This window comes from Ambystoma mexicanum, chromosome 12 (assembly GCF_040938575.1).
Source record: "Ambystoma mexicanum isolate Mex_15411 chromosome 12, UKY_AmexF1_1, whole genome shotgun sequence".
Taxonomy (NCBI): domain Eukaryota; kingdom Metazoa; phylum Chordata; class Amphibia; order Caudata; family Ambystomatidae; genus Ambystoma; species Ambystoma mexicanum.
The window spans coordinates 651,189,046-651,216,215 of NC_090936.1; the positions used below are offsets into that span (position 1 = coordinate 651,189,046).

General features: G+C 47.7%; 1 protein-coding gene across 1 annotated transcript in view; it reads left to right on the plus strand.

The window, feature by feature from the left end:
- CDHR3 (cadherin related family member 3) overlaps positions 1-27,170 on the plus strand; it is a 642,490-nt gene that overhangs the window by 501,331 nt on the left and 113,989 nt on the right. The window contains exons 15-16 of the mRNA XM_069630086.1: positions 6,790-6,965; positions 16,217-16,230. Coding sequence (XP_069486187.1) covers positions 6,790-6,965; positions 16,217-16,230 — 190 coding nt within the window. The remainder of the gene's footprint in view (positions 1-6,789; positions 6,966-16,216; positions 16,231-27,170) is intronic.

Sequence of the window (27,170 nt, forward strand, 5' to 3'; positions counted from 1 at the left end):
GGTGCCAGGTATTGGTTGGAACACCAGAAAGATATTCTGATTGGCAGGTAGTAACACAATCGTTCTCAATAGGGGATCAAGAATTGGTTTTCTTACCTACATCCGAGAATAAATGGTTTCAAAGTGGTACGGCCCAAACAAAATACTTGACAAGAAAGGACCCTCAATGACCTAGTTTCCCAACCACACAGGTGATAGAAAACACAGATATACCATATTAACCTCCTAAAGACCAGGAAAGCAGAACCTGTTGAGCAGAGTATGGTCACTATGGTGACCCTCTTGGTTGAGAACAAACATGATCTCAATCTGATCCCAGAGAATCTAACCACCATCCAAAAAGGGGACCTCCAAGATCTGTTAAACCAATTCCCTTATTTTTTCTCTGAAGAACCAGCAAGGGTTAGGAACTTCTGCCATTACATTTGCACACCTCATGGACAGACGGTAAACCTTCAACCTTTTTGCATCCCTGACATGTGCAGAAGAGTCATAGAAGTAGTTACTAACATTTTAAAATTGGGGGCGATCAAACAATCAGAAAGCCCATGGTCCTCCTCAATTGTACTTGTCGCCAGGTCTGATGGATCTTGATGGTCCTGTGTTGATTTCCAGAGACTCGGTCTTCGATAACTATCCAATGCCATGTTGGGGGGGCATGGCCAGCAATCGGCGGATGCATCCACAAACTTAGACACTCCTGCTGAGATACTGCAATAATCCTGTCGACAAACCACCACAACTTTATTATTTATTTTTTGTTATTTATCTGTTTCTCCTCTGCTTCGCACTTTCCACCTCTCCCCCTTCCATGCACTTTTCCCCTCCCCCCTCTCCCATGCACTTGCGCGTTCTCAATGTCACTGGGCCTAGTAAGATCGCTGTTTTGTTCTCCCCTGTTCCCCTCCCTTGCCTTGTCGCGCTCTGAAACACTTGTGTACGAGCGCGATAGAAATAAAATATTAATCAATATCAATCAATCAACGATGCCAATCGAAATGTAGTGCTATTTTCATGCTGGATACACCTGGTGATCCCGGTCTCAAGAGGCTGGACGGCGATATACCATCCAAACTGGCTGCAAAGCGAAGGTGTGAAGGCGACGAACAGACAACAATGGTTGCCTCTCATTTGATTTGATCCTCTGCGGTGGCATGCACTACAAAGACCACCACCTCAGCAATTGGGGGTATGGCTTGGTAAGCCCTGGAGATGGTCCTCTCTGAAGGACGTGGTCTATATGCCGAGAAGGCTCTGGAGAGATAAAATAAAAGTCCAATGTGCAGACTTATCGGATTCCAAAATGGCTGACGTCTGCTATAACCAGACCCAAGAGGCTGGACAAGGGACTATCATGTGATTGAACCATGAGACAAGTGAAACGGAGCCAATCTACTGACTAGCGTTACCAATCACAACTACTTTGATCTGTTGCAGAGGGTCACAGCGGAAGACAACTGCCAGATCGCCTGCGGACAAGACTTTGGTGAGTGCTAGAGATGGATACCACTGACGGCTGCCGGTAAAATGTGACTGCAGTTCCAGAGCAGTGCATCATACCTCCAGGGTTACCCATCCCATGCGGGGCTCTCAGGTGTTTCTTTATAGGCCTCCCTTTCTCCCCAGTCAGACATTCTCTCCTGCTGCATCATGGAACCAAAAGGTGAGAAGAGCTCATTCTGTGGACCGGGAGCATCCAAGGCTACGGAGGCCCTGAGCCTGAGAGCAGATTGTGGATGCTCAGCTCCTCGTGGTCGTCGAGCCTGCCTTAAATGTGACTGCACTCTCTTCTCCCCCCCGCCCTCCCCACATACAGTCACAACCAGATTGTAGGTGAGCTGTAAGTGGAAGACTTACATGGGATACTTCTGAGACAGTTATGACTGGAGAGAAAGGTACACTACGCAACACCGGTTGAACGCTCACAAACCCCTGCGACCACAGTGAATCAGGTCTTGGAGACAGGCCTTCAACCTAACCTGGTAGACAAAATTACAGAGGTCCTATCCGCAGTGCAGGGCTCTTGTGTGTTTCTAGAGGCCAATATAGACAAAATTGGTGAGGAATTGAATCTGCTGCAGGCTGATATGCCGAAAGACTCTGAAAAACAAAGCTATAGATTCAAAGGTCATAACAATTGAGGGGGACATGCTGTTATTTATGAAAGCAAGTCTCCAAACTACTCCAAGCAACAAAGGTCCTGGAAACGAGGGCAGAGGACGCAGAAGGACGTTCACGGAGGAACAACCTTTGCATATTCAGGCTCCCTGAAGGCAAGGAGAGGGGCGACATGGAACTGTTTTTTGAAAAATGGCTGCAAGACACATTTGGGTCCAAAGAACTCACAAGGTGGCTCATGGTGGAACAGGCCCATAGATTCCTGGCATGGAAGCTGCCGCAAGAAACTAGACCTAGACCCATTGTGGCCACAATATTCAACCAACATGAAGCAATCCTTCAGATAGCTGACGGAAAGGCCCGATACAGTGCAGCACCAACGTCAGAACTTTGAGGAAATCAAACGGGTCCTGAGAGAACATGAGATATGCTATATGCTACCATTCTCAGCCAGACTCCAGATTATCCGGGATGGATAATGGTTCTGCAACGCCCCAGATGAGGCCTGGTACCGTGGGAGTCAGAGGGCCGCTGTATTACAAACATGGCCACCAAACAGACCGGGTGGCAACAAATCGAGCACCCGACATCGGACGGGACATCACACATCTGGGAGAAGAAGGAATATGAGATGGTCGCTGTGGCAGAGGACGGAACTCTGCAATTTGCTGGAGGAGAGGGAGAGCTGGTGATTGAAACTGATGAAGTCACCATTGGAGAGGATGCACACAGACTATCTTCTTGAACCCCACATTTCGTAGTAGAATAACATCTAGAGATGCAGTTCTAAGTGGAAGGTGGTTATGTTGAGGTGGGGTTAACAATGCCATCGGAGGTGGGGCCGAAGGAGGAGTTGGGGTTTTAATACTCCCTTGTTTATTTCCCACCTGTTCCCTGCCCTTTGATGTCCACTGCGCAGAAGCTGGCACCTGAGGGCCCTTTTGTAGGGGTGATTGCATGCCAAGTTGTAGGTATTTTCAGGATGTGCCTTCATGTCATTGAGTTACAGACCTGGTTGAATGTTATGCAGCAGTGTTGGGGAGGCAGAGTTCGGGAAGCGGTGGTGGGCGGTGGGAATGGAAATAGGAATGGGTAAAAGGAGATACAAATCTGGTTCAGCCCCTAATGTCTTCGGTTTTGTCATTTATATACAGAAGAAATATGCGGGAAGGGAGAAGACTGCAAACTTAAGAAACATGGGACTTGTTAAAGGAATGACGTGGAATATCAGAGGGATAGGCTGGTAAAAGCAGGACAATTATAGGATACATCAAAAGATACAGGGGGGGTACAGATAGCAATCCATCAAGAGACTCACTTAACATCTATATACCTCAGCATGGTCAAATCTTCAGGTTAGGTTTTGCAACCTTATAATTCTTGGTGATTTTAATATCAGATTTAATCACCCTCAGCCACCCAGACTTCAGTAATTATTTGTGGCACTATCAGAGTTGGGCTTTATCCAGAATGTTACGGAGCCTACACACCAACTTGGTGGGATATTGGACCTGATATTCTCCTCAACGCCAGGGCTTATGGTATCCGGAGTTGCTGAAGTGCTGTGGTCTAATCACTTTCTAGTCTCATTCCATTTTCCGACGCTTTGACTCCTATCTCTAGTCAGCCCTCATCGGCACTTAGAAGGAATTAGCGATCTGTTCATTTAACAGACATAGCAATGATTATATCCAACTGCGGGTCGATACAACCAACGGCCTGCTGCAAACCACAAATGAACTCACACGCATTAAATCTACACTGCTTCGGAAATTTCATTCCCAGCCTTGGTTCTCTCAGGACCTGAGAACTATGAAACTAGAATTCCGGCAGGCAGAGTGCAACTGGCTTAACACCTATGCACCTCCTTTGAGGGTGCATTTTGTAGCTTTATCTAAAAATGACTATGCAGCCATAAAAGTGGCAAAGCAAAACCTTTTCACAATGAAAATTACGCCTGCTCTTAATAGTTCTAAAGAGCCTTTCTCGTGGTAAAGTCCTTTTTCCATACAGAAATTGACAAAATTTGTCAAGGAATCCAGTTGGATCGGAGTGCCACCTGAGCAAGAATGTGGCAAGCGGGTTCGGAGTCTACCACCGAATGGTCTAGGCTCCCAGTGTTCTCGGAAGATGGTGTTCTTTTAGCCGCTATGCACCTGAAATCAGCTTCTCCCTCTGGTGCTGTTCCTATTGGCTTTCTGAAAAACATTCTACCTGGCTTAATCACTCGTATCACCCAAGCAGTGAATGTGTCCTGTCAATCAGGGGTTATTCCTTCTATGCTAAAACTGGCTACAGTGATCCCACTTTAAAAATAAACCCTCTCTAGATGAATCTGACCTGTCTAATGTTTTGCTTCCTTTCTCTATGAAGCTTCTTGAATCTTTGGTCTCTCCTCTTCTTTCTTTCTTTATTGAATCTTCTGCTAGACTCGATCCCTTCCTGTTGGGGATTCAGCCAGGCTTGGGCACCGAGAGTGTCCTAGTCTCTGTGATGGATGATCTTGTCCGCCTTGTTGATGGGGATGGCACTGGGACCCTAAACCTGCATGATTTGACAGCAGCGTTTGGCAAAGTGGATCATGCCATCCTCCTTGCACGCCTGTCCCTGATCGGGGTCTTGGGTCCCGTGCTGGATTGGTTTACATGGGAAATAGGAGCTAAACTCTTTCTCTACCTCCATTCTACTGTCTCCTTTACTCTGCCATGCAGCGTTCCTCAAGGCTTAGCCTGGTCTGCTGTTATTTAATTTGTACATCCAGCCACTGGTTGCCCTGATCTGCTCCCACGGGTTCAGATGCTACTCCTACGTGGACGACACACAAATTTTGTTCCGATTAGATCATGAACAGAGCGGGGTGTCGTCCTGCCTGAGAGCTTGCCTGGACGCCATTAGGGAGTGGATGGGCCTCAATTGGCTTTAAGTAAATGGGGACAAGACAGAGGTCCTTATAGTGGGTGCCCCATTTTCTTCTTACAATACTGCTCCCTGATCATCTTCCTTCTGGCTGGTCTCATTTGGCTCAACACCTGTCCCAGTGCCAGTCGTGAAGAATCTGGAAGTCTACCTTTCCTTGTCGCTGTCTATGGTGCCTCAGGTCAGCGCTGTCTGCAAGGTGGTCACTTTACCTTGAAGGTCCTATGTAAAATCCTCCCATTTCTTCCAGTTCACCTCCATCCTACAGTTGTGTCCTCTCTGGTTACGAGTCGGCTCGCCTATTGTAATGCGCTTTATCTTGCACAGCCGAAGGGCCTTATCCATCGGCTCCAACTGTTAAAGAATTTAGCGGCTAGAGTGGCTACTGCTACTCCATATAGGGCACACATTAGTCCAGTTCTTAGAGCTCTTGACTGGCTTCCAGTGGAGAAAAGGACTGCTTTTAAATCACTTTGCTTGGTTCACCGTGCCTATTATGAAGTCGGTGCTAGCTTTCCTAAGGAGAAGTTTGTCCCTCATGTCTCTGCTAGGTCCTTGCGCTCTGAGAAGAACTGCTCTTGGTGGTACCCAAAACTCGGTTGAGTAGAGTTGGAGGTCGCGCTTTCTCAGTTGCGCCGAGCAAACTGTGGAATTCTATTCCAGTTGATCTTAGGCATACACCTAATCATCTTCTATTTCATTGCCTTCTCAAAACCTGGTTGTTTTAACTCTTAGTTCGGTTGCTTATTGTTTTTTCCGGTGTTGTCCTTTCGCCAAGATATACCTATGGTGAACGTGCGCGTTATAAATTCATATAACATAACATAATTACCAGGTGCGACTTATTCATCTTTTACCCTTTGCGGGTATCTAAAATTGTCAGGGATGAGGGGGGTAAATTCTGGTCGCCCTATGGGTGTTAGATTGGAGGAACTATGCTTTGCCAACTCTTACTCCCCCAGCATAGATAATAATTCTCACTTCCCTGGGGTCCTTGAGTTCCTAGGAGGTCGCAGATACAGGATTCAAAGTTACAATTGGAGTAAAGTGTCTTGCTAGTACTAATTGGGTCCAAGCAACACTGAATATGACGGAAGGAACCATTATGACACTGGAGGGGGAGATCGTAAGGGGTAATCTGTGTGGGGATGTACTGCTTAGGGAACGCACCTTACAACACCAAGCACAAGACCTGCACCTGATGAAGCACAGGTTGGAAATTAAGATACTATGCAAGCAGCTGATAACGCGAGAAGACGATGCTTACCCCAACGGTTCAGTCAGTGTGAACGTTATTAGTGACAATTGGGGCTGATGTACAGGCATGCCCGTTGCGTCGCGCCCTGCACCCCTCCTCAACATGCCGTGGGTGATGTGGCGCGGGTGTGGCACGGGGAGCAAGCTAGCAGCTGGTAGCTCCACCCTCAAGGCCCCGCCTCGTTTGTTAATTGCTCGGTGTCTGCAAACGTAAATATTTAATAAAGCAAAGGTCGAAGAAGAACTTCAACACCAGAGACTAGATGTGTATTGAGTCGTGTAATTAGCACAGTGTTTACAATGGGGCAGTTTCAGTTTGTTGCAGTGTCACAGGAGGGTCGATAAATCATGTAATTTCCCATAGAAATTATTACAGTAATGAATACATAGTTGAAAATTCTCTCAAAGAACTACTTTTCCTGCCAGTTCTTGTAAAAGGGTAATCATTTTGTGACCTGTTGGCGGGCAGCTGTTTCATATTGTGTCTTTTTTTCTTAGCCTAGTGTGACGTATGTTACCAGGAAGGAGAACGTCTTTTCGCCCGCAGCGTGGTATGTGCCCTTCGTCATTGCCCTGGGCTGCTGCCTTCTGCTGGGATTGCTGGGCTATCTGGCGTATGTGCTGTCCAGATGTATCCGCTGCCCGCCGAGGACCAAGGCAGACACCGAGCCCCTGTGAGTATCCAGCTGCTTCTGCGGGCTGCTATTGCCCATTGCTGCACTTTATCAACCCGCTTGCGGGAAAGTGGCAATCGAGCATGAGTGGCCTTGTGTTTTTATTGTTGCGTGCATCTGCTGTGAACTTTGACCATCCAAACTATTACTTATTATAAGTCAAGGAGCCATTCGCCACAGCGCGCACTCTAGTTGATATAACATACGTGAAAACTGTTTGCTAATGTTTAGCTGTAGGGCCTATAATTGCATTTTTAGAGCTGTTTGTTCGGGTTGATAACGTTCTTTAGTTGGCTGAGAGCAGAATACGTTATCCCTGAAACCTCTGGCCATACAAGCTAGAGTGACCACATTCCCTCAATAAAAACCCCGGACAGGCCACCCACATAAAAAGTAGCACTAACACTGGATAGCGACTGCTGGGAACATACCTGCCTACATTTCAAAATCAAAAACCCTGAGACCAATGTCACGTGATGCCACGCCCAGAGCCATTTGAGACTCCACCCACCTGCCCCATGGGTGCTATACACTATATTTTTGGCATAATGTGCTTGATTGGACTCCTCCTTTCCTCATTAGACTTCTGAGGCTCCCAACATTTGCACCCCTTTCTCATGGCCAGATAAACAGCAGCTGGCATATGAGCAGGAATACCCCTACAAATGTTGCCAAAGGTGCTGATTGCATTATTTTTCTACAAAACACACCAAATACCCATTAATGCATGAAAGAAAAATACATTGTAAACTATTTTCACATCAACATTATTTTTTTAAAAAAACAGATTTATGTATACATACCTCCAAAACATTCCTTTTAAATCCAAGGGTTTTCATGTGCACTGCTTTCCTGTTGTGATCCTCTGCTGTTCAGGCCTCCTGTCAGCTCTTGATGTGATCTTTTGCTGTTCAGGCCTCCTGTCATCTCTTGCTGTTTTGATCCTCTGCCGTTTAGGCCTCCTGTCAGCTCTTGATGTTGTGATCTTTTGCTGTTCAGGCCTCCTGTCAGCTCTTGATGTTGTGATCTTTTGCTGTTCAGGCCTCCTGTCATCTCTTGCTGTTGTGATCCTCCTCCTTTCAGGCCTCCTGTCATCTCTTGCTGTTGTGATCCTCTGCCTTTCAGGCCTCTTGTCCTTGTCAGCTCTTGCTGTTGTGATCCTCTGTGGGTCAGGCCTCCTGTCAGCTCTTGCTGGTGTGATCCTCTGCTGTTCAGGCCTCCTGTCAGCTCTTGATGTGATCCTCTGCTGTTCAGGCCTCCTGTCAGCTCTTGATGTGATCCTCTGCTGTTCAGGCTTCCTGTCAGCTCTTGATGTGATCCTATGCGGGTCATGCCTCTTGTCAGCTCTTGCTGTTGTGATCCTCGGCCTCCTGTCAGCTCTTGCTGTTGGGATCCTCTGCAGGTCAGGCCTCCTGTGAGCTCTTGCTGTTGTGATCGTCTGCGGGGCAGGCCTCCTGTCAGCTCTTGCTGGTGTGATCCTCTGCTGTTCAGGCCTCCTGTCAGATATTGATGTGATCCTCTGCGGGTCAGGCCTCCTGTCAGCTCTTGCTGTTGGGATCCTCTGCGGGTCAGGCCCCCTGTCAGCTCTTGATGTGATCCTCTGCGGGTCAGGCCTCCTGTCAGCTCTTGATGTGACCCTCTGCGGGTCAGGCCTCCTGCCAGCTCTTGCTGTTGTGATCCTCTGCTGTTCAGGCCTCCTGTCAGCTCTTGCTGTTGTGATCCTCTGCGGGTCAGGCCTCCTGTCAGCTCTTGCTGTTGTGATCCTCTGCCTTTCAGGCCTCCTGTCAGCTCTTGCTGTTGGGATCCTCTGCCTTTCAGGCCTCCTGTCAGCTCTTGCTGTTGGGATCCTCTGCCTTTCAGGCCTCCTGTCAGCTCTTGCTGTTGGGATCCTCTGCCTTTCAGGCCTCCTGTCAGCTCTTGATGTTGTGATCCTCTGCGTATCAGGCCTCCTGTCAGCTCTTGCTGTTGTGATCCTCTGCGGGTTGGGCCTCCTGTCAGCTCTTGATGTGATCCTCTGCTGTTCAGGCCTCCTGTCAGCTCTTGATGTGATCCTCTGCGCGTCAGGCCTCCTGTCAGCTCTTGCTGTTGGGATCCTCTGCGGGTCAGGCCTCCTGTCAGCTCTTGCTGTTGTGATCCTCTGCTGTTCAGGCCCCCTGTGAGCTCTTGATGTGATCCTCTGCGGGTCAGGCCTCCTGTCAGCTCTTGCTGTTGTGATCCTCTGCAGGTCAGGCCTCCTGTCAGCTCTTGCTGTTGGGAGCCTCTGCCTTTCAGGCCTCCTGTCAGCTCTTGCTGTTGGGATCCTCTGCAGGTCAGGCCTCCTGTGAGCTCTTGCTGTTGTGATCGTCTGCGGGGCAGGCCTCCTGTCAGCTCTTGCTGGTGTGATCCTCTGCTGTTCAGGCCTCCTGTCAGCTATTGATGTGATCCTCTGCGGGTCAGGCCTCCTGTCAGCTCTTGCTGTTGGGATCCTCTGCAGGTCAGGCCTCCTGTGAGCTCTTGCTGTTGTGATCGTCTGCGGGGCAGGCCTCCTGTCAGCTCTTGCTGGTGTGATCCTCTGCTGTTCAGGCCTCCTGTCAGCTATTGATGTGATCCTCTGCGGGTCAGGCCTCCTGTCAGCTCTTGCTGTTGGGATCCTCTGCAGGTCAGGCCTCCTGTCAGCTCTTGCTGTTGGGAGCCTCTGCCTTTCAGGCCTCCTGTCAGCTCTTGCTGTTGGGAGCCTCTGCCTTTCAGGCCTCCTGTCAGCTCTTGCTGTTGGGAGCCTCTGCCTTTCAGGCCTCCTGTCAGCTCTTGCTGTTGGGATCCTCTGCTGTTCAGGCCTCCTGTCAGCTCTTGCTGTTGGGAGCCTCTGCCTTTCAGGCCTCCTGTCAGCTCTTGCTATTGGGATCCTCTGCTGTTCAGGCCTCCTGTCAGCTCTTGCTGTTGGGATCCTAATGTTAATGTTGTTAACAAACGGCAAAGGGTGGTCTTCTGGCAGAACAAAAGCAGGGGGGGGCGTCATCGTTCAAAGGGGGACCTCGTTTCCCAGATTGAAAAGCAGCTTTCAATGCTGCTGTTTATCACCTTTTTAATTGTTTTAACCTGCGGGTCACACCCTCGGGTGAACCCAATTTGCAGCCGTGAATCACTGCCCCTCATTACTTTTGAATCCCAGAGGTTTCTCACTCTTCCCCGGAGACCCGAAGAAGAATGTACAAACCCCAAGTCTCGGGGGTAAAACCGGAGACTAGGCAGGCATGTGCTGGGGCGACACTTCAATAGTGGGAAAAGGTCGGGTGGTTCCCCTAGATGTAAACAATGCGGATATACTTCTGCCTCTGTACTAAACCCAAAGGAACGTTCGCGTGATTAATTTCCCAGATCTGTCCCTATGGAAATCCCTCCCACGTTAACTCCGAGTGTATGTAGACTTCATATGGTTCTGAGGAGGAAGTGTTGTGGCTCAGAATCACTCTCAAGCACAACATGGCGTCTAGAAACACTTGTGTGCAGGGGCGTTATAAATGCAATATCATATTTATTTATTTAAATTTTTTTAAAACGCTCACACAGCCCGGGGGCATCGAGGCGCTGTTGCAGACATGTTTTGTTTGTTGTTGTCTTAGTTGCATGTTTATAAGGCGCTTAAATACCCAGAGGTTTCTAAGCGCGGACCCGGGGATCGAACCTGTATTGCTTCATGTCGGCTTGTTTCCACAGCGACCACGTTGCCACTGAGCTATCCTCCCAGGACATCACATCTTCTTGACCAGTCACAGCCCAATAGGCTTCACTCGCCACTGGTCACTCACTGAGCATTGCCCACAGCACATACTTGAGAGAAGCAGGACCCCCTAGCCGCCTGGCCAGCTGCCCCTTGGTAGGGGTGGTTGGGGAAATAGCTATAGGGTTTAGCATGGCCACGGGCAGTACGTGGATGGGTAAATAACAGCTGCAAGCTGTGTCCTTCCTCACATCTCATCTCCTGCCTTTTACACTGGACGTAATAGTTTTGGCTGATAGGCAGCGCTTAACCGCCACCGAATAACCCGAATTAAAAAACAGTAGGTAGGACACGTGCTCAGAGACTGGTGAATGGGAATATGTAACATATACAAATGTGCTGCAGTTTCCTTTTTTTGAGTGACGGGGGCAGACAATGGGTCTGTGCTTACATATCTGTGGTTAATACGTATGTGTTTGTCTAATCTTTCAGTGGGCATTCTCGCCTTACCTTTGCTCTCCTCACCTCTTCCCTCTCCTGCCTCACAGCGGCAGTACCTCCGCTCCTAATCCTTACCGGTCCTTCTTTCCCAGCCCAACACTTCCTTTACATTGGCCATCCTTCTCTCTTTTCTCTCTTGTGTGTGAAGTGTTTGTGTTCTAAAAATACGCAAATCAGTCTACAGCAATGGCCATTACATTTAGCCCCAGTCTCTTCATCCCTCCCTTTTTACCACCTCCAACCCTCCACTTATATCTCTAGTCCTCCCATTATTCTCTCCCTCCATCTGCTCAGCGCATTTCGTTTTTATTTTATTTATTTATTGTTCACGTATGAGGCACTTAAACAATTAGCAAAACAGAAAAAAATGATGTTCTCTTCTTTTTTTTCATCCCACCTCCTTGCTCCGTCTCACTCCCAGTAGGTCATTTGCTTTCTCGTCCCTCCTGTCACCTCCTGTGCCCCAGGCCCTGGGCCGTGCGAAGTACGGCCCGATAGAGGGCCTGGGGGGTTAGGCGCGGGGTGGGGGCGAGATGGCGCGAAGAGACATGGGGAGGGGCAGCCAGTTGGCGCCCTGCCCCAGCGTTGCCAGGCAACAGCCCCCAACAACAGGCAAGGTGTGAGGGGAAACCTGCAGGGGGGCTGGGCAGGGCCCTGCCCCCAGGAGAATAACAAAGGACAGAGGGGGGGTATAAGTATGGCCAAAGGACAAGGGAGAAAAACAAACCAGGCAAGACGCTCACTTCGTACGGGTAGGCGTCTTTGGACCTGGGCAAAGGAGAAGGAAGCGTTTTGTCTTGCCTCTACGGGCTTTTCAGGGTTTCTGGTTCTCCCCCTCTGCAGTTGCACTCCAGCTGACACCGCCGGAGCAACGTGGAGAAGAAGTGCCACGAGCGGACAGCAGAGCATCGCCAGAGCCGCGTGGAGAAGACTGGCGTCGCCGGAGCCGTGTGGAGAAGATTGCCAGGAGGGGACAGCGGCGCGTCGTTGGAGCCGTGCAGAGTTTCCCAATAGCGCGGGTTTCCCAAGAGCCAAGTCAGCGAGGGAACACCAGCCGTAGCAGAAGCCGGCGGGCAGCGAGACGAGACACGTCGGAGGACGGAGGGGAGAAAGAAAAGGAGGCAACGGCCAGCCGGAAGGGAGAGGGGTGAGGGCAAGTACCAACGCAAGACGGATAAAAGGTAGGAGAGAAGAAAAGAAAGAGGCGGAATGGTTTCTATGAGGAAAGGGCGTAGTACAAAATGACTGGAGAGCCACAGGTTGCAGGCCTCGGCTCCATTGAATCATGGCAGTTGGTAATGTTTTGGGCAGGCGTCACAATCTGTTCCTAAAATAGCTTATTTTGTAGTCAGTGGCCTGCTCGGGTTATGGAAGTGCGAAACGTGCACCCACAGCTCTCTCCAGCCCGTGGCGCATGAGTGTGGAGGACTGCAGCGGCACGCAACTTGGCTGTGAGGGAGAGCGTGCATGGAATCTGAAATATGTGTCCAATTAGTGGCATTATTGCCATCGGCAAATGCGAACTCCAAACGTGTAAAACGATTTAAAAAAGTGTTAAGAAAAATTAACACGCAGAGGGGAATGATTTGGTAATGGGGACACGTAGGTGTGGCATGAGGGCCTTTGGGCGGCGCCCTACACCGCCAGGCAGTGTGTGTGGCCTTCCCCTTCTGGTAGCTGTGGCATGAGGGCCGTGGGGCTGCGCCCTACACCTCCAGGAAGTGTGTTTGCGCCTTCCCCTTCTGGTAGCTGTGGTGTGAGGGCCTCTGGGCTGCGCCCTACACCGCCAGGCAGGGTGTGTGTGCCTTCCCTTTCTGGTAGCTGTGGTATGAGGGCCTCTGGGCTGTGCCCTACACCGTCAGGCAGTGTGTGCACCTTCCCTTTCTGGTAGCTGGGGCATGAGGGCCCTGGTGATGCGCCAAACACTGCCAGGCAGTGTGCGTGCGCTTTCCCCTCCTGGTAGCTGTGGTATGAGGGCCTCTGGGCTGCACCCTACACCGCCAGGCAGGGTGTGTGTGCTTTCCCTTGCTGGAAGCTGTGGCATGAGGGCCTCTGGGCTGCGCCCTACACCGCCAGGCAGGCTGTGTGTGCTTTCCCTTGCTGGTAGCTGTGGCATGAGGGCCTCTGGGCTGCGCCCTACACCATCAGGCAGTGTGTGCGCCTTCCCTTTCTGGTAGCTGGGGCATAAGCGGGATGATAGCAATTGTTCAATGAGGAATAGACTAAGTGCTGCGCAAGGTCTAACCGGGGGACATGCGGCTTAGGCCAGAGCTAGCTTGCCCAGTCGATACAAACCTATCAGGAGGCGGTTGCGGCATGCAGCTGATTTTAGGTCACTCTTCAAGGTCCCCGATGATCCTCTTTGCATTCAGCATGCAATCCGAGGGTAAAAGCCAGGACACGCGCTAGTGCATCTGACACGAACCAACTTGAGAAGCTTGTAAGCAACATTGGAAAGAGGCTGCAAGGACCTCCGTTTGACTCCAGATCAGAAGGCTGCGTGCGCAAATCACGTCAGGGTCATATTGGCTACAGATTATTTAAAGAGACAGGCACGATTTACGAGGGGCCTACAAGAGAGGTGAAAAGCCCGGCGGTGCACACATTCTGTGCTGGGAACTTTTTTATAAAGTGCAGACACCCGGACAGCTAGAAGAAAAGCAGCTAATTGGTTAGGCCGCTGGGAGCCTGAGGTACAGGGCAAAAGGGCAAATAGCATATTGAACAGCAGCCCGGGGACACAGGCAGCACCGGGAAGAACCATATAGCGAAGAAGATCTCAGGACGAAATTCTGGAAACAATGGCTGAAGAAAGGGAAAGGAGAGCGCAGGAATTTAGCGCATGGGCTAAAAAAGCAGAAAAGGAATATGGAGCACTGTGGGTGCTAGAGCTGATGCAGAAGGAGGAGAAGGCAAGGGCAATGTCGCCTTTGCTACTAGAGGAGTCCAGCAGCAGCGAAGAGGAGGCAACTATACCGCAAGGCCAGAAGGGGGCGAGAGAGGTGGCAGGTGGGCCACAAGAACAGCCGGAGGAGCCTAAGAAGAGGCAAAAGAAAACCAACAGAAAAGGTAATGAAAAAAATGTATAATAACATTGGGGAAAAAATTGTTAAAATATTGAAAGAATGCATCACGGTTCAGGGTAAGTCGCCCAGAACTCAGGAAGGAAAAAAAACACAGGGCCGAGCAAACGGCAGTAACATCCGACGAGGATGAGAGTAGCGAGGATGGGGAAAGGGAGCACTTGAAAGAAGACCAGGGCAGAAGGGGCAGAAAAAGGTTGGGGCGAAAGGGGTACTGGACATCCTGCGGAAGGAGGACAGGGCAAGGGAAAATGTCGCCTTTGCTGAGTGAGGAGGACAGCGGCAGGTGATGGCACTGCCACCAGGACAGAAGAAAGATTGGAAGCACATCGCAAAGAGAAGGGGCAGCCAAGAGTGCAGGCGCAGGTCCAATTCCACAACCAAAGTAGAGAGCAGTAGGGGGGCGGAACAGTGGGATCCCTGGGAAGCATGGGTAAAATGGAAAGGAGTAATAGTTAAGGAGAGAGTTAAGGGCTCTGGCGTACAACGGGCAGGCAAGAGTGCAGGAGCAGGTCCATTTCCACGAGGTGACCCAGGGGATCCGGGACACAGCCCTCAATCGGCACCGACGGTATTGCAACAATACCCAGAGGATGGGCTGGCATTGTAAACATAGCAACAAGGGTCTTGAAGGTATACAAAGCATTGGGAGGGGGATGCATGAAAGGAATACGAGCGGGAGTGAGAAGGAAATGAAAGGTTACCCGGGCAGAGGGTGGGACGAGGAGAGTTTTAATCGGTACAGGTATAACGGATTAAAAGATAAAGGGGACCACAGGGTCCACAGTTCAGGAGGGCAACAGGAATAATGGGAAAATGACAGAAGCAAAGACAGGGACAACAACAGGGGATACGTGAACAACGACTAGGAACCATTTGAGGTCAGGGGAACAGAACCTGTGGGGCAGTCAATAGGGGACACAGAGAGGACGGCAGAATAGCAAAGTAACATACCACCTACCAACGGCACAAGGGGGTGGCAGGGGAAATATCGGAAAAACATAGCTGGGAGCATGGAGCATAAGCAGAAGGGCAGAAAAGGGGGAATTCCAAGGTGTTCAATAAGAAAAGTCATATGGCAATCACCTATCAACCAGGAAGAAAAGGATGGCGCTGGGGCAACAGGCAACAGCAGGCAACCGTACGGCAGAGAACGCCCACACCAGGGAAGGCATTTTGGAAAGAACATAAGGGTACCGTTTTTGTCTCACTTCTACAGTGTGCAGGGTCGCTTACTTATTCGGCCGGTTCAGAGGCTGCTTCTGTCCCTCATTGCATAGGGGACACCCCCGTGGCTTTGTTTTTTTTCCCTCAAATCTCAGGCCACAAAACTGGTTACCAGAGAGACGTATCCGCAGTAAAGTCACCTAGTATGAACTGTCTCTTCAGACCATGGACATACCGGCAGGTGTCGGACCGCTGCGTCACGGTGGGGTGGCTATCAATGGCATAGGACAACAAAATTCCCTCCCCCCTCCCCCCCCCCTGAGAATCAGAAGAAAAGGCCTGGTCCCCAGAGCTCGTAAAATGCCCAAGTGTCAGTAGTGACACCCTACTAGAAGGCAGCAGGTGGTCCTGTGCAGTAGGTGACTCCGTGAAGGGGCACACCATGGTTGCTGCTGCCTGTGTGCTCTAGCCTCAATCTGGTCCACTGATATCACGTGATACACAAGTCACGCATGAAAAATGGCTGCCACAATGCCACCACAGGGCATACTTCAAGGGTACAGGTCTGATTCTTATTCTTGTATTAAGAAAAAAGAAAGAAAAACGTTCTGGAACGGTGAATTGGAATAAAATTAGACTGTGCATGGGGCGGGGGGGGGGTGGTGGACCGTAAAAGGGAGGGGACATTTCAAACACTGATATGAGCCAAATGTTCTGTGAAACGCAGTAGAATACTGGTGATTTGATGGGTTACAAAACTTGTTTTAAAAAAAAAATTAACTCTCTTCTTGCTCTTGTTACAGGATTGAGAACATTGGTAAGTGTCTATGCCTTTACATCCATATGTGTGCATAAATGAAACAAAATGCCTGTGTCTAAGTAACCAAGTGTGGTGATGTCCAGTTTGGCTCCCTGATTTGCCATAACATTTAGATAACAGAATATTGCTTCAGGTATGCGTTTCATTGATGGACCACAAACTGGGCTTGCCCATATATAAATATCTTTTCTTTTATTGATGTAGTTGAATTAAATCAACTTTTCAATATACAAAACTTTACAATTAAAACAATCGAGGTTGAAAGAAAAACAAGCAGGAGAATAACACAGTTGATAAACAATCAAGAACATTAAAAACAAGATAACAATATTGAGGAAACAAACATAATATAAGATGTGGCTTAATAGGTTCATTTTACCGCATGCAGGAAATTTACCATTGCAATTTGTAACAAAACATTTGTGGTGCACAACAGTGTGGACCGTCTTTGTGTGGGATCCAGTATTCCTAAATGATTACAGTGAGTAGAAAGAAATTTCAGGCGTTCACAAATTAGAGCTGGACATAAGGACATTACATGTACCAAGGTCTCCATAATTTGGATGTTCAAACAGAATCGGCAAAAAGCCAAATTCAACTTAATAACATTACGTTTACCGAGAAGTTCATGGGTGTGCCACAAATTAAGGCGCATCCTTAAAATACCTGAATGTGTTTTTTTACAGGGAAACTTAAGAAGGTACAGTTCCATGGAGCCAAGGCTTTTATGTTTACATTTTTCAGGGCAGGCAGTTTTGTATTGTAGGCATTCATGTCTGGTGTTAATCCAATCATAACGATAGATTAGGTTTTTAGCTTTATCAGGGTTAGTAACTAAAACATCAATGGTTACTTCCGATTGTGCCAAGATGGTATATATAGCGCGTAACCAACATGTGACAAAGTTATGGCTGGTTTTGAATATGTATTCAGATAGAAATTTCAAGATGTTGTTCTTGTTGGTTGCCAATAAACATTTGCGAATTAATGCACAAACCTTCCACTGATATTGCGCATGTAAAGAGGTTAAACCTAATTCATAGAGTAACCAAACCCCTGGAATACATTGGGGAAGATGGAGAATCGCTTTCCAAAACTTGCCTTCAAGGTTATCTAGGACTTTTGACGACCAAGGTGGTCGAGACCATATAAAATACAGGGAGTGGCTTTCTGTTTCCAGTAAATGACAGCTGGCTTCATGGTGAAGGCACCATAACAATGTGATATAACCTTAGTCTGTGAGATGGCTGAGTCCAATTTTTGCTTTACAACATCTAAGTGGCCAGAAACGGAGGCATCACCATCGAATATCATTCCCAGACAAATATAGTTCGGTTCTGTCACCAAATTAATTTGATTGATTGTCCATCTAGATTTATTTCCCGACAGATTGTTCGGTTTGTAAATGACAATTTGAGTTTTGGTGGTGTTAATTCGCAATTCATTCTTCTCTATATAGATGTTAAATGCATCAAGTAGGTTTTGTAGGCCACTCAGGGTTTTCGAAATCAACACCAAGTCATCGGCATACATGAGGGTCTGGATCTTAATTGTTTAGTTTGGGTGAATCTGATGGTGTTGCCTCAAAGACCTGCCGTTACATCATGCATGAAATCAGAGGCGTTGCTAGGGGGTGTGGGGGGGGGCTAAGGGGGCTATAGCCCCTGATCTTTTGGTTGTAGCCCCGGATGGAAGCTCAGGTGCTACAACCAAAATGCTAGCTAGCCCCGAGTCCCACCAGTCCTGACATTAGCTTAGCCCCTGGTCTTTTCCTGACCTAGCAACACCACTGTATGAAATAGTTAAAGATCGCGGAGGCGAGTAAACAGCCTTATTTAAGGCCACAGGCAGTAGGAATTGCCATGGGCAACAATCCTTCTAAGGTCAATCTGATACGGATCGATGTTTCACAATGTAAAGATTGGATAGTTTGTAACAATGTATGAGGGCAGTTGTCTCTTTTGAGCTCAGAAAACAATAGAGGGCGAGAGATGGCATCAAACGCTGTATGAAGATCGACAAAGGCAAAGTAAATTGCCTGTTTTGATACCTGTGCTTGAAATTTGACTGCATGGAGGCAAAGCAGGTTAATGTTCGTGCCCATACCTGCTAAAAAGCCAGTCTGAAAAGGATCTCTTTTGTGGGTCGCTTTTGTCCAGATGTTAAAGTCACAAAGGATTAATTTGGCAAAAAGCTTCCCAGGCGCGTCTAGAAGCGCAATTGGCCTATAATTGTGGGGAAGAGTCCGGTCACCTTTTTTATGGATGGGCAGGAGAGGGTTTCCACTAAAGAGGGATGCAGAGTGAAGCAATAATCTGTTGAAATAGATAATTCAAGATTTTTGCCCACAGGGGGAATTGGATTTAAACATAAAGTTGCTGAGGCCATCAGGGCCCATGGCTCTACAGGGACTAATATGCTTGATGTGTTCCTCTAGAATGTTCGAAGAGCATTCCAATATCCATTTTCCCTTCCCCTCTTGTGTATAAGCACAGTTGGAGAAACTAGGATCCGCATATAAGTTGGTGTAATACTGGATCCACTGCGCCTCAGTGACATTATGAATCTGCATTAGAGGTTGAATCTGTTGGGCACACGGATTAAATACGGCCCATGTTTCAGTGGTGGTTTTGTTTGCTATTAATTTGTGCATGTGTTCACTGTCATGCTGCAGGATTTGGGCTTGATGTTGTCGCATCCAGTTACGATATCTGCATTTTGCAGTTCTCAGCTGTTGATTCCGAGAAGGCTGGTTTAATTTACAAATTAGTTTCTTTTCACGTTGGTAGTCATTCTTTCTGGCTTTAACTAGAGGATTGAAAGAATGTCTATGAAAAGGCCCTCAGTGACTTGTGGTTTTCATAGGATTCTTAAGAAATCAAAAGGCTTGTATACTGAGTTGGGGTTAGAGACTTGTTGTTGCTGATGACCAAATTAGAAAAGGCTAATAGATTAGTATAAGACCAGCGAAAGCAGGATTTAGCATTATTGAGAATAAGGTTCTGCGGAAAAAATATTTTGTTGGATGGTACACAAAACCAATTGATTTTGAATGCTAGCAGGTTATTATCACTATGCACTTGGGGGATAACTTCAAAAGACTGGATATGACCACTCTAGTTAGTGTCAGTATACATATAATCAATAATGCTACACATGATGTTCCTTCGCCACGTTGGCCGAGCCGGAATGTCACCTCGTATGGAGCCATTGACCATGTGGAAATTGCGTTCTAACATAAACAAAGACCAGCGCTTTACCTTGGCAACGTTATTTTTGCCCTTGGGATGCAAGCAGTTGAGATTAAGGTCTCCAACAATGATTGTATCTGTGACCTCAGGGGCAACAACAAGGTCAAGAAGTCTAGTCATGCCGGCATAGAAGGCAGCATCTCTTAACCCGAGGGGGTTACGATGGATGTTAATCAGTGCTAACACATGAGGTGGATGTAAAATGTTCACAAGCTGCAAGTAGGCCGACACAGAATCCCAAGGCAGAACAGAAATACCCTTGACATATTGACCCCCCACTAGGAGGCCCGAGGAAGGACGACCCTTGATTCCTGCAATGGCTGGCAATAATGCAATCTCATAATTATTCCACACAGGTGATTGTATAAGCCAAGTTTCCTGTAAAGCTATGACATATTCCTCGGGGAATCCGGAAATGGAAACTTGTAGGTGTGAATGGCCTCGTGTATTCCAGCTCACAATCGTAACGTGGCATTCTGTAGGTTTTACTAATGGTTACGACATGTAAGGATAATCAGGGTAAGATGTTTTCGTGGTGACATCATTATTAGAAGTGTTAGGAGCTAGTTGTTTTAGATCATTTCTTGCATGCATACACGCTGGGTCTTGAGCTAATAGAAAACCCATGTTGAACAGCTGCATTTTTGGTTTCCAAATGGTGTTTAAAACAATCACAGAGGGAATCCACAGACGCACCACAGAACAAGTGGAATCAGAAATGAACTCAATTTGTTCAATATCACTGGAAGAGATATCTTCTAATTCAACTAGCTCTGAGAAGATGTTCAACACACTGCGTCTGTTCAGGTCATAAGTGCCGAAATTATCTCCTCTGCATTTTAAAATTAGAGAATGGCATTTCCAGGAAATTGAGGCATGATGTCTAGCTACCATCACAGGGACACCTTGTGGATTGAAATTGGTGACTGGCTCATCAGGTTTTCGAGAGGGGTGAGAGGCCTCCATGAACATGAGGGGAAGGGGATGATCAATGCTGCTGAGTGGAGGTAGATGTTGTGAACCACCTACATTCAGGTGGGCAGCACTCGGCAGAAGCCATTTGAGTAGTTGAGAATCCAGCTCACTGGCCATTTGGATCAGGGCAGCAACAGATGGCTGATCACGTAGCGCTAAATAAGAGTCTACCGCCTTGCGTATTTGGTCGGTTGCAAGGTCACAAGCCTCATTTGTGTTAATTTTAGAAGCGGTGGCAGGAATGTTATTTTTGCGTACCAGTACAGATGTGTTTTGGCATGCTCGGCTGCCTTGTGTGAGTCTGTATAGTCCAGTTCTCTAATTAATGCATCTAGCAGTGGATAAGGCATGGGCAGAGTGGGTACAACTACTGGGGGTACAACCAGATCTTGCAGCAAAATAGTAGACTCTTTTGGGTCTTTTGGCAAAGTAGCCAGAATTTCTTTATTTGGTACCTGAGATTCAGGGGCTATTTCTACAGTAGACTTATTTTGTGCTGATCTAGGTTTCAACGTATGAAAAAAGGATTTCATAGTTTGTTTAGGAAATCTCAAAGTAATGTGATTTTTGTTCTTTTTGGTTAATGTGCGGGACCCCTTGGAACTTCTTTTGAGTGGAGTAGTTGGAATTGAAGTTGGGGCCACGGCCTCTGCGGGACTCGGGGGCCGGCAAAGGGGGTGGGGATTAAGAAGGTTCATTAGAGACTGGCGTTGGCGGGAGACTAATCCAAGACTTGGGAGATGGTGCAACACCGGCATCCACTTCGGTCGCCACCTCTGGGGTGATTACATCTTTAAATACTGGTGGGGCCGGAGCATGTGAAGAGTGCTGGGACCCAGGAGAGCCTATGGTGATAATTGAAATGTTATCCACTGGAGCACCATCTAGATTTGTAACATCTTGGGGAATCGACTCAGAGTGCCGCAGCACTAGAGTTTCGAAGAGGGACAATAGATGTCGAAGTTGGGTGGATTGATGAGCAATTTTTGCATCTAACCCTTCATATAACTTGAAGAGGCTCTGTAAATTAAGATGCATAGCAGCCAAGATAACATCAAGCATGGGAGGGGAGAAGGAGATAACGGGGATCGAAAGAACTGATATATCGAGTGCTGAGGCACGAGGTCTTCGTGGAGTGGGGTACACAAAAGATACTGTCGGGGAACCTGTATTGGACGCAGAACCTGGCACACTTTTCTGGGCGCCCGGCGAGTCAATAAACATAGAAGTTGGAGACTTGCATTGGCTCGCGTATAAAGAAATATCTGGATCAGAACAAGGAGAGGAGGTTTGAGGCACTGCAGTGTTCACGGGTCCTCTCATCGGATGCGAAAAACAGGGGAGGGCGGTGTGAAGCATAGTGTTATCTGAGAGAGGAAGAGTGGAAAAGTTTGAGCTGCGCCCAGGAGAAGGGAGAGCCGTTGGGGACGATGGATGGAGCACCCTTGGTGTGCTTAGTGTACTGACACTTAGAATTAACGGGGTTGGCCTGGACAATCCCTTCATGGCAGACAACAAATTCACTGAGTCAATGTAATAGACTTATGAGACACGCATAAGGCGCGTGAAAGCGGGGTAGCCATTTCATTTTGCTGAGCATTTAAAGTTACCGACATACCAGTTTTCAAAGAGTACGCCATAAGAGCGTATTTAAAATGACCTGGAGAGGAAAAACAGTTAGTACACACAGCAATTAGAATTAGAAAATGGGGATATGGTTTACCAATCACTCGGGCAGAAAGGAATAAAGCAGTATGAGTATAATCGGTCACCTCAACCGCTGGCCGCGCAGCTAAGCAGCCAAGAAGTACTTAACCAGTACTTGCTCCAAGTGCGTGCGCAGCGTTTATATTGAATTGACCAATCTGGTTGTGAAGGAGGTGAAGCTCTGAGAAGAAAAGAAGTCAAAATCAAAACAAAATCTAAACAAAGTCCAGGGACAAGAAGTCCAAACACAGTCCAGATTCGTCACCACCTTAAAGGGCTCAAGCTTCTCCAATTCCAACACGGGAAGCACGAAGGAGCCATGGGCAGGGAGACGCCAAGGCAGCCAAGCAGTACTTAACCAGTACTTGCTCCAAGTGCGCGCCCATAAATTATGCCTTTTATGCCGCAGGAGGGTACTACCCATCTCTTAGAAGTGTATACTGTTTTGGTTTTCTGAATAACAAGAATAGCAGCACAGGTTGCTCATTTGAGTTCTGTGGCAAGTTACATATACTGAAAATGTCTTAGTTGCAATTATGTACACAGGGTTTACTACTACAGTGACACAGCATTTCAGCTATTGGAACCTGACTGGTTAAGGGTCATGAACTCTTGAGGTGTGTATCTCTGGGGCACCCTCTCTGTGTCTGAGCAAATCTGTTTGTTCACCAGCAGGGGCGTTGCTAGGTTTGTAAAAGATCTGGGGCTATGCTAATGTCAGGGCTGTCGGGACTCAGGGCTAGCTAGCCTTTTGGTTGTAGCCCCTGAGCTTCTATCCGGGGCTACAACCAAAAGACCCGGGGCTATGGCCCCATAAGCCCCCACCCCCATCGACACCTCTGTTCATCAGTCGCTCTGCTGCACCCATTGCTGTGTATGTACTGTGATGCACACCAAAGATTTGTTAGTTCCACTCTGGTGTGGTGAAGTACACTCCTCAACTACGACAAGAATGAGGGCTAGACAGTATTTGATCACATGATGTGACACAAGGGCAAAATACATTGGTTTGAGAGTGGTTAGTGAGTGAGGAGAATGTTCTCACAGGGCTGCCAAGCAAGAGCGTGTGAAGATATGGTCCAGAGTGGAACGGTCAGCTGAGGTCTGACCCCAAACCAACGAGCGACAGTGAGGCTGACGCAAAGTGCACTCCTGAACACCAGTGAAGGGCAGGACCAGGGAGCTGAGATGAAAGTGAGAGACAGTGAGAGGCTGCTTGAGAGGAGTGCAAGAGACGGTGAAAGACTGCCAAGCACAAAGACCAGGAATAGGAGATGAAGGAGCTGCAAGTCAAGAAAGAAGCAAAAATGAAGCTAAACAACGTTAAAGCCACAGGGGAGAGAACCTCTTCCAGAGAGAGGTTTTTTGCCATTTGCAGAAGCCTGAGCTGGGAGTTGAGTTTGCCACAGCCAAGGGAGGATAGCTCAGGGGCAACACACTCGTCTTGGAAGCTAGACGATGCGTAGCAACACAAGTTCGATCCCCGGAGCCGCACTTAGAAACCTCTGGGTATTAAGTGCGTTATAAATAACCCATTACCTCAGGTCAGGTGACACCGAACTGTTTTAATTCCAAAATAGGTCTGATCAATATCTCAGACCATGCATCTGTGTCGTTATGCCGTTCTCTTCAATGTACTTTGGTCAAATCAGCAAGGTGGAGGCTGAACTCAAACGTTTTGCAAGATGAGCAAACCAGAGGGGCGATTGTGGATGAAATTAAAGAATTCATTTGAAACAACAGGACAGAAGGCATGGCAGTCTCTACTATTTGGGAAGCATTTAAATGTTTTATCAAAGGTGTGCTGATGGCGAAATCTGGTTGATTCAGAAAGATGAGGGAAGAAAAGATGAAGACGTTATCTGTTGAAGCCAAACGATTGGAAAAACTATTTGTCATGAGCGTGATGAAGGGGTTAAAACCCAACTGAGAGAGACGAAGTATGAACTGAACAAAATCATGTTGGGCCAAGTAGATTATGCTTTATTTAGGCAGAAGATAAACTACTTCGAGAATGGTGAAAAGGCGGTAGGTTCTTAGCCCACAGGTTGAAAGTGGCTGAGTGACCGTATCATCACTGCAATCCGAAAACCAGAAGGGGGATTTGAAACGCAACAAAAGGGAATCAACACACTGTTTCATAATTTTTATGAAAGACTCTACAGGTCGGAATTGAGCTGCGAGCCGGAGGTTATAAGGTCCTTCCTAGACTCCATAGAACTCTTGCCTAACTGATGAACAGACAAGGAATCTCGAGGGTTATGTACACATAGAAGATGTTCAGTGGGCTATTTCATCACTCAGTGTAGGCAAATCACTTAGTATCGATGGACTACCCACAGAATTGTATAGGATATTGCCTGACAGCGCACTGCTGCTATTGTGTGATGTGTATAATGCATCCTTTGACACTGGCTCCCTGCCAGATGCTATGCGGCATGCCTTGATAACTGTGCTACCAAAAAAAGACCGGTCACCTACTCGATGTGCCAATTATAGGCCAATCAGCTTAATCAATACAGACTGTAAGATCTTGGCTAAAATACTAGCTAAAAGACTGGAGCCAGTGATACCATTGTTGATCCATAATAATCAGGTCTGCTTTGTCGCCAGGAGGTCTGCAACTGACAATATGAGGCGTTTACTATTAACAATTGAACATGGGCATGCACAGGCGACCGCTGCAGCTGTGGTATCCCTAGACGGCGAAAAAGCGTTTGACCGTATTGAATGGGCCTTTCTTTTTAATTGTTTGGAGAAAATGAGACTTGGTCAAGGCTTTTTGAAATTGGTGTGTCTTCTATATAAGGATCCATCAGCCAGTGTAATCACCAACGGTCTAATTGTCATGAACTTCAGATCACGCCCCTTTTGGACCTCCTGGTCCTTGTCTCAACGGGGCTTACATTCCGTACTACTTCCAACATGGCCGTCCAGAGCTGAAGCCCTTGCTCGCTCCATGCGCTGAACGCGGCGTGATCTATTTATAGACCACGCCTTCCGCGGCTCCGCGTGTCTCAATGCTATTGCAGAATAGCCTCAGACGTGTGTTCGTAGCTCGCGGTATTGTTTCCTTTGTCCCAGTGCTATTACCCGCTCCTGACCCTTTCCCCCTTCCTGATTCCGAGCATTACTAGCTTTTCCCAGACTCCCGGATTCCTGGACTCCGCGTTCCCGGAACTAAACGCAACCTGGAACCAGACGAGACTCGAGCAGCACTGTTCAAGACCAGGAGCGTTCGCAAGAAGGCAGCGATCGAAGACACCGGCAAACATCGGACCCAGGTGAGAAGGGGGGAACTCCTTGACACTAATATCAGAATCATTCAACCTTCCCAGGGGTACCAGACAGGGGTGCCCTCTTTCGCCTTTATTGTTAATTTTGTCAATGGAACCGCTGGCAGTATTACTTCGATCTGATGCCCATCTCTTCCCAATAATAGAGGATGACCATGAAAATAAAATCTCGTTATACGCAGATGACCTGCTGGTGGCTCTACGGCATCCCTTATCTGATGCAAGACATTCAACAATTTTCTTCTGTGTCTGGATATAAGGTAAACTGGGGTAAGTCGGAAATACTCCCGATCAACAACTTGTGTAAGCAGTTTGCATGTAGTCAGTTCCAATTTACTTGGTGTCAGGACAGACTGAAATATTTGGGGATTTGGATTGGGCCAGAGGTGGTGAAGTTACCAAAAATGAACTTTGATGTGATCATGCTGAAACTACGGTCGGACATGGATAGATGGGGAGTCCTGAAACTGTCAACATGGGGGAAAATCAATTGTATTAAAACGAATCTCGCACCTTGTATAAATTACCTTCTTTCCATGCTTCCAATCAAAGTGCCAAAACACTACTTCAAAGAGATCAATAGAATGATGTAGACATTTATATGGGACGGGAAACCACCAAGACTTGCACTGTGGAAAATGCAGCTGCCTCAGAAGTATGGTGGAATGAATCTACCTCACTTTTCAGAATATCATTTGGCCTTCACGGTTAGGCATCTGTGTAAAATTATCAACACTGATGGGGAGCCCAACGGTTGACATACTGAGAGAAAGTAATGCATCGTCTCATTTGGCCCCCTAGGCTTTATTATCTACAGTGTCAAAACAATCCAAAAGGCGAAATCCCCTGACTGCTTTTTTGAAGGAGTGCTGGCATGACCCGTCTAACTGTATTGGAACCAATCCCTTCTTATTCCCGGAGGCTTCCATCTGGTTCAATCCAGCTTTGAAGCTATGTGGAAAAGTGCTATTCTGGCCAGCGTGGTTCCTAGCAGGGATATATTGCAGACCTAATTAAAGATGAAGAATGGATTCCGTTTGCACAACTTTGCTGCACTTTTGATCTAAAGGAATGCACCTACGCAGAGTATAGAAAGCTGAAGAGCATCATCTCCGTAAACATGGACCCCGCACAATTGGCGGTCCAGGGCAAAGCTTGGGCACCTTTAGAGACATGCAAACGTGTTGCTCACCCAGCCGCAACTATGTACAAGGTTCTGAGAACATGTCATAAGGGGAACTTTGAGACGGCGAATGCTTGGACAGAGGAGCTGGGTGAAGTGATTGACCAAAAATGCTGGCTTCGTTGCTGTGGGAATGTGAGGCTTGTGAGCATGGACTGGGGTTTATGAGTGTCACAAACCAAGCTTCTGTTTAGAGCCTTTTGGACACCGGTGCGCCTGTTTAAGAGACACTTGTTGGAAAATGATCTGTGCTGGAAATGCAAACAAGAAAGAGGTATTTTAAGTCATCAGATCTGGTTCTGTCCCAAGGCTAAGGTATTCTGGGAAGGGAGTCTGTGAGAGATTAGGTTTGGTGTTGAGCTGCACCATTCCAATGGCTGTGTCTCTCTTAGTACTGGGAGATGTCATTGTTAGAGGATGTTGACTTTACAAGGAAAATGTGGTTCCTCAAGGCCTGTATGGTTGCGAAAAAGATGATTCTTAGGGCATGGAAGCCGTCCAGCTCTTTTTGCATCAATGAGTGGG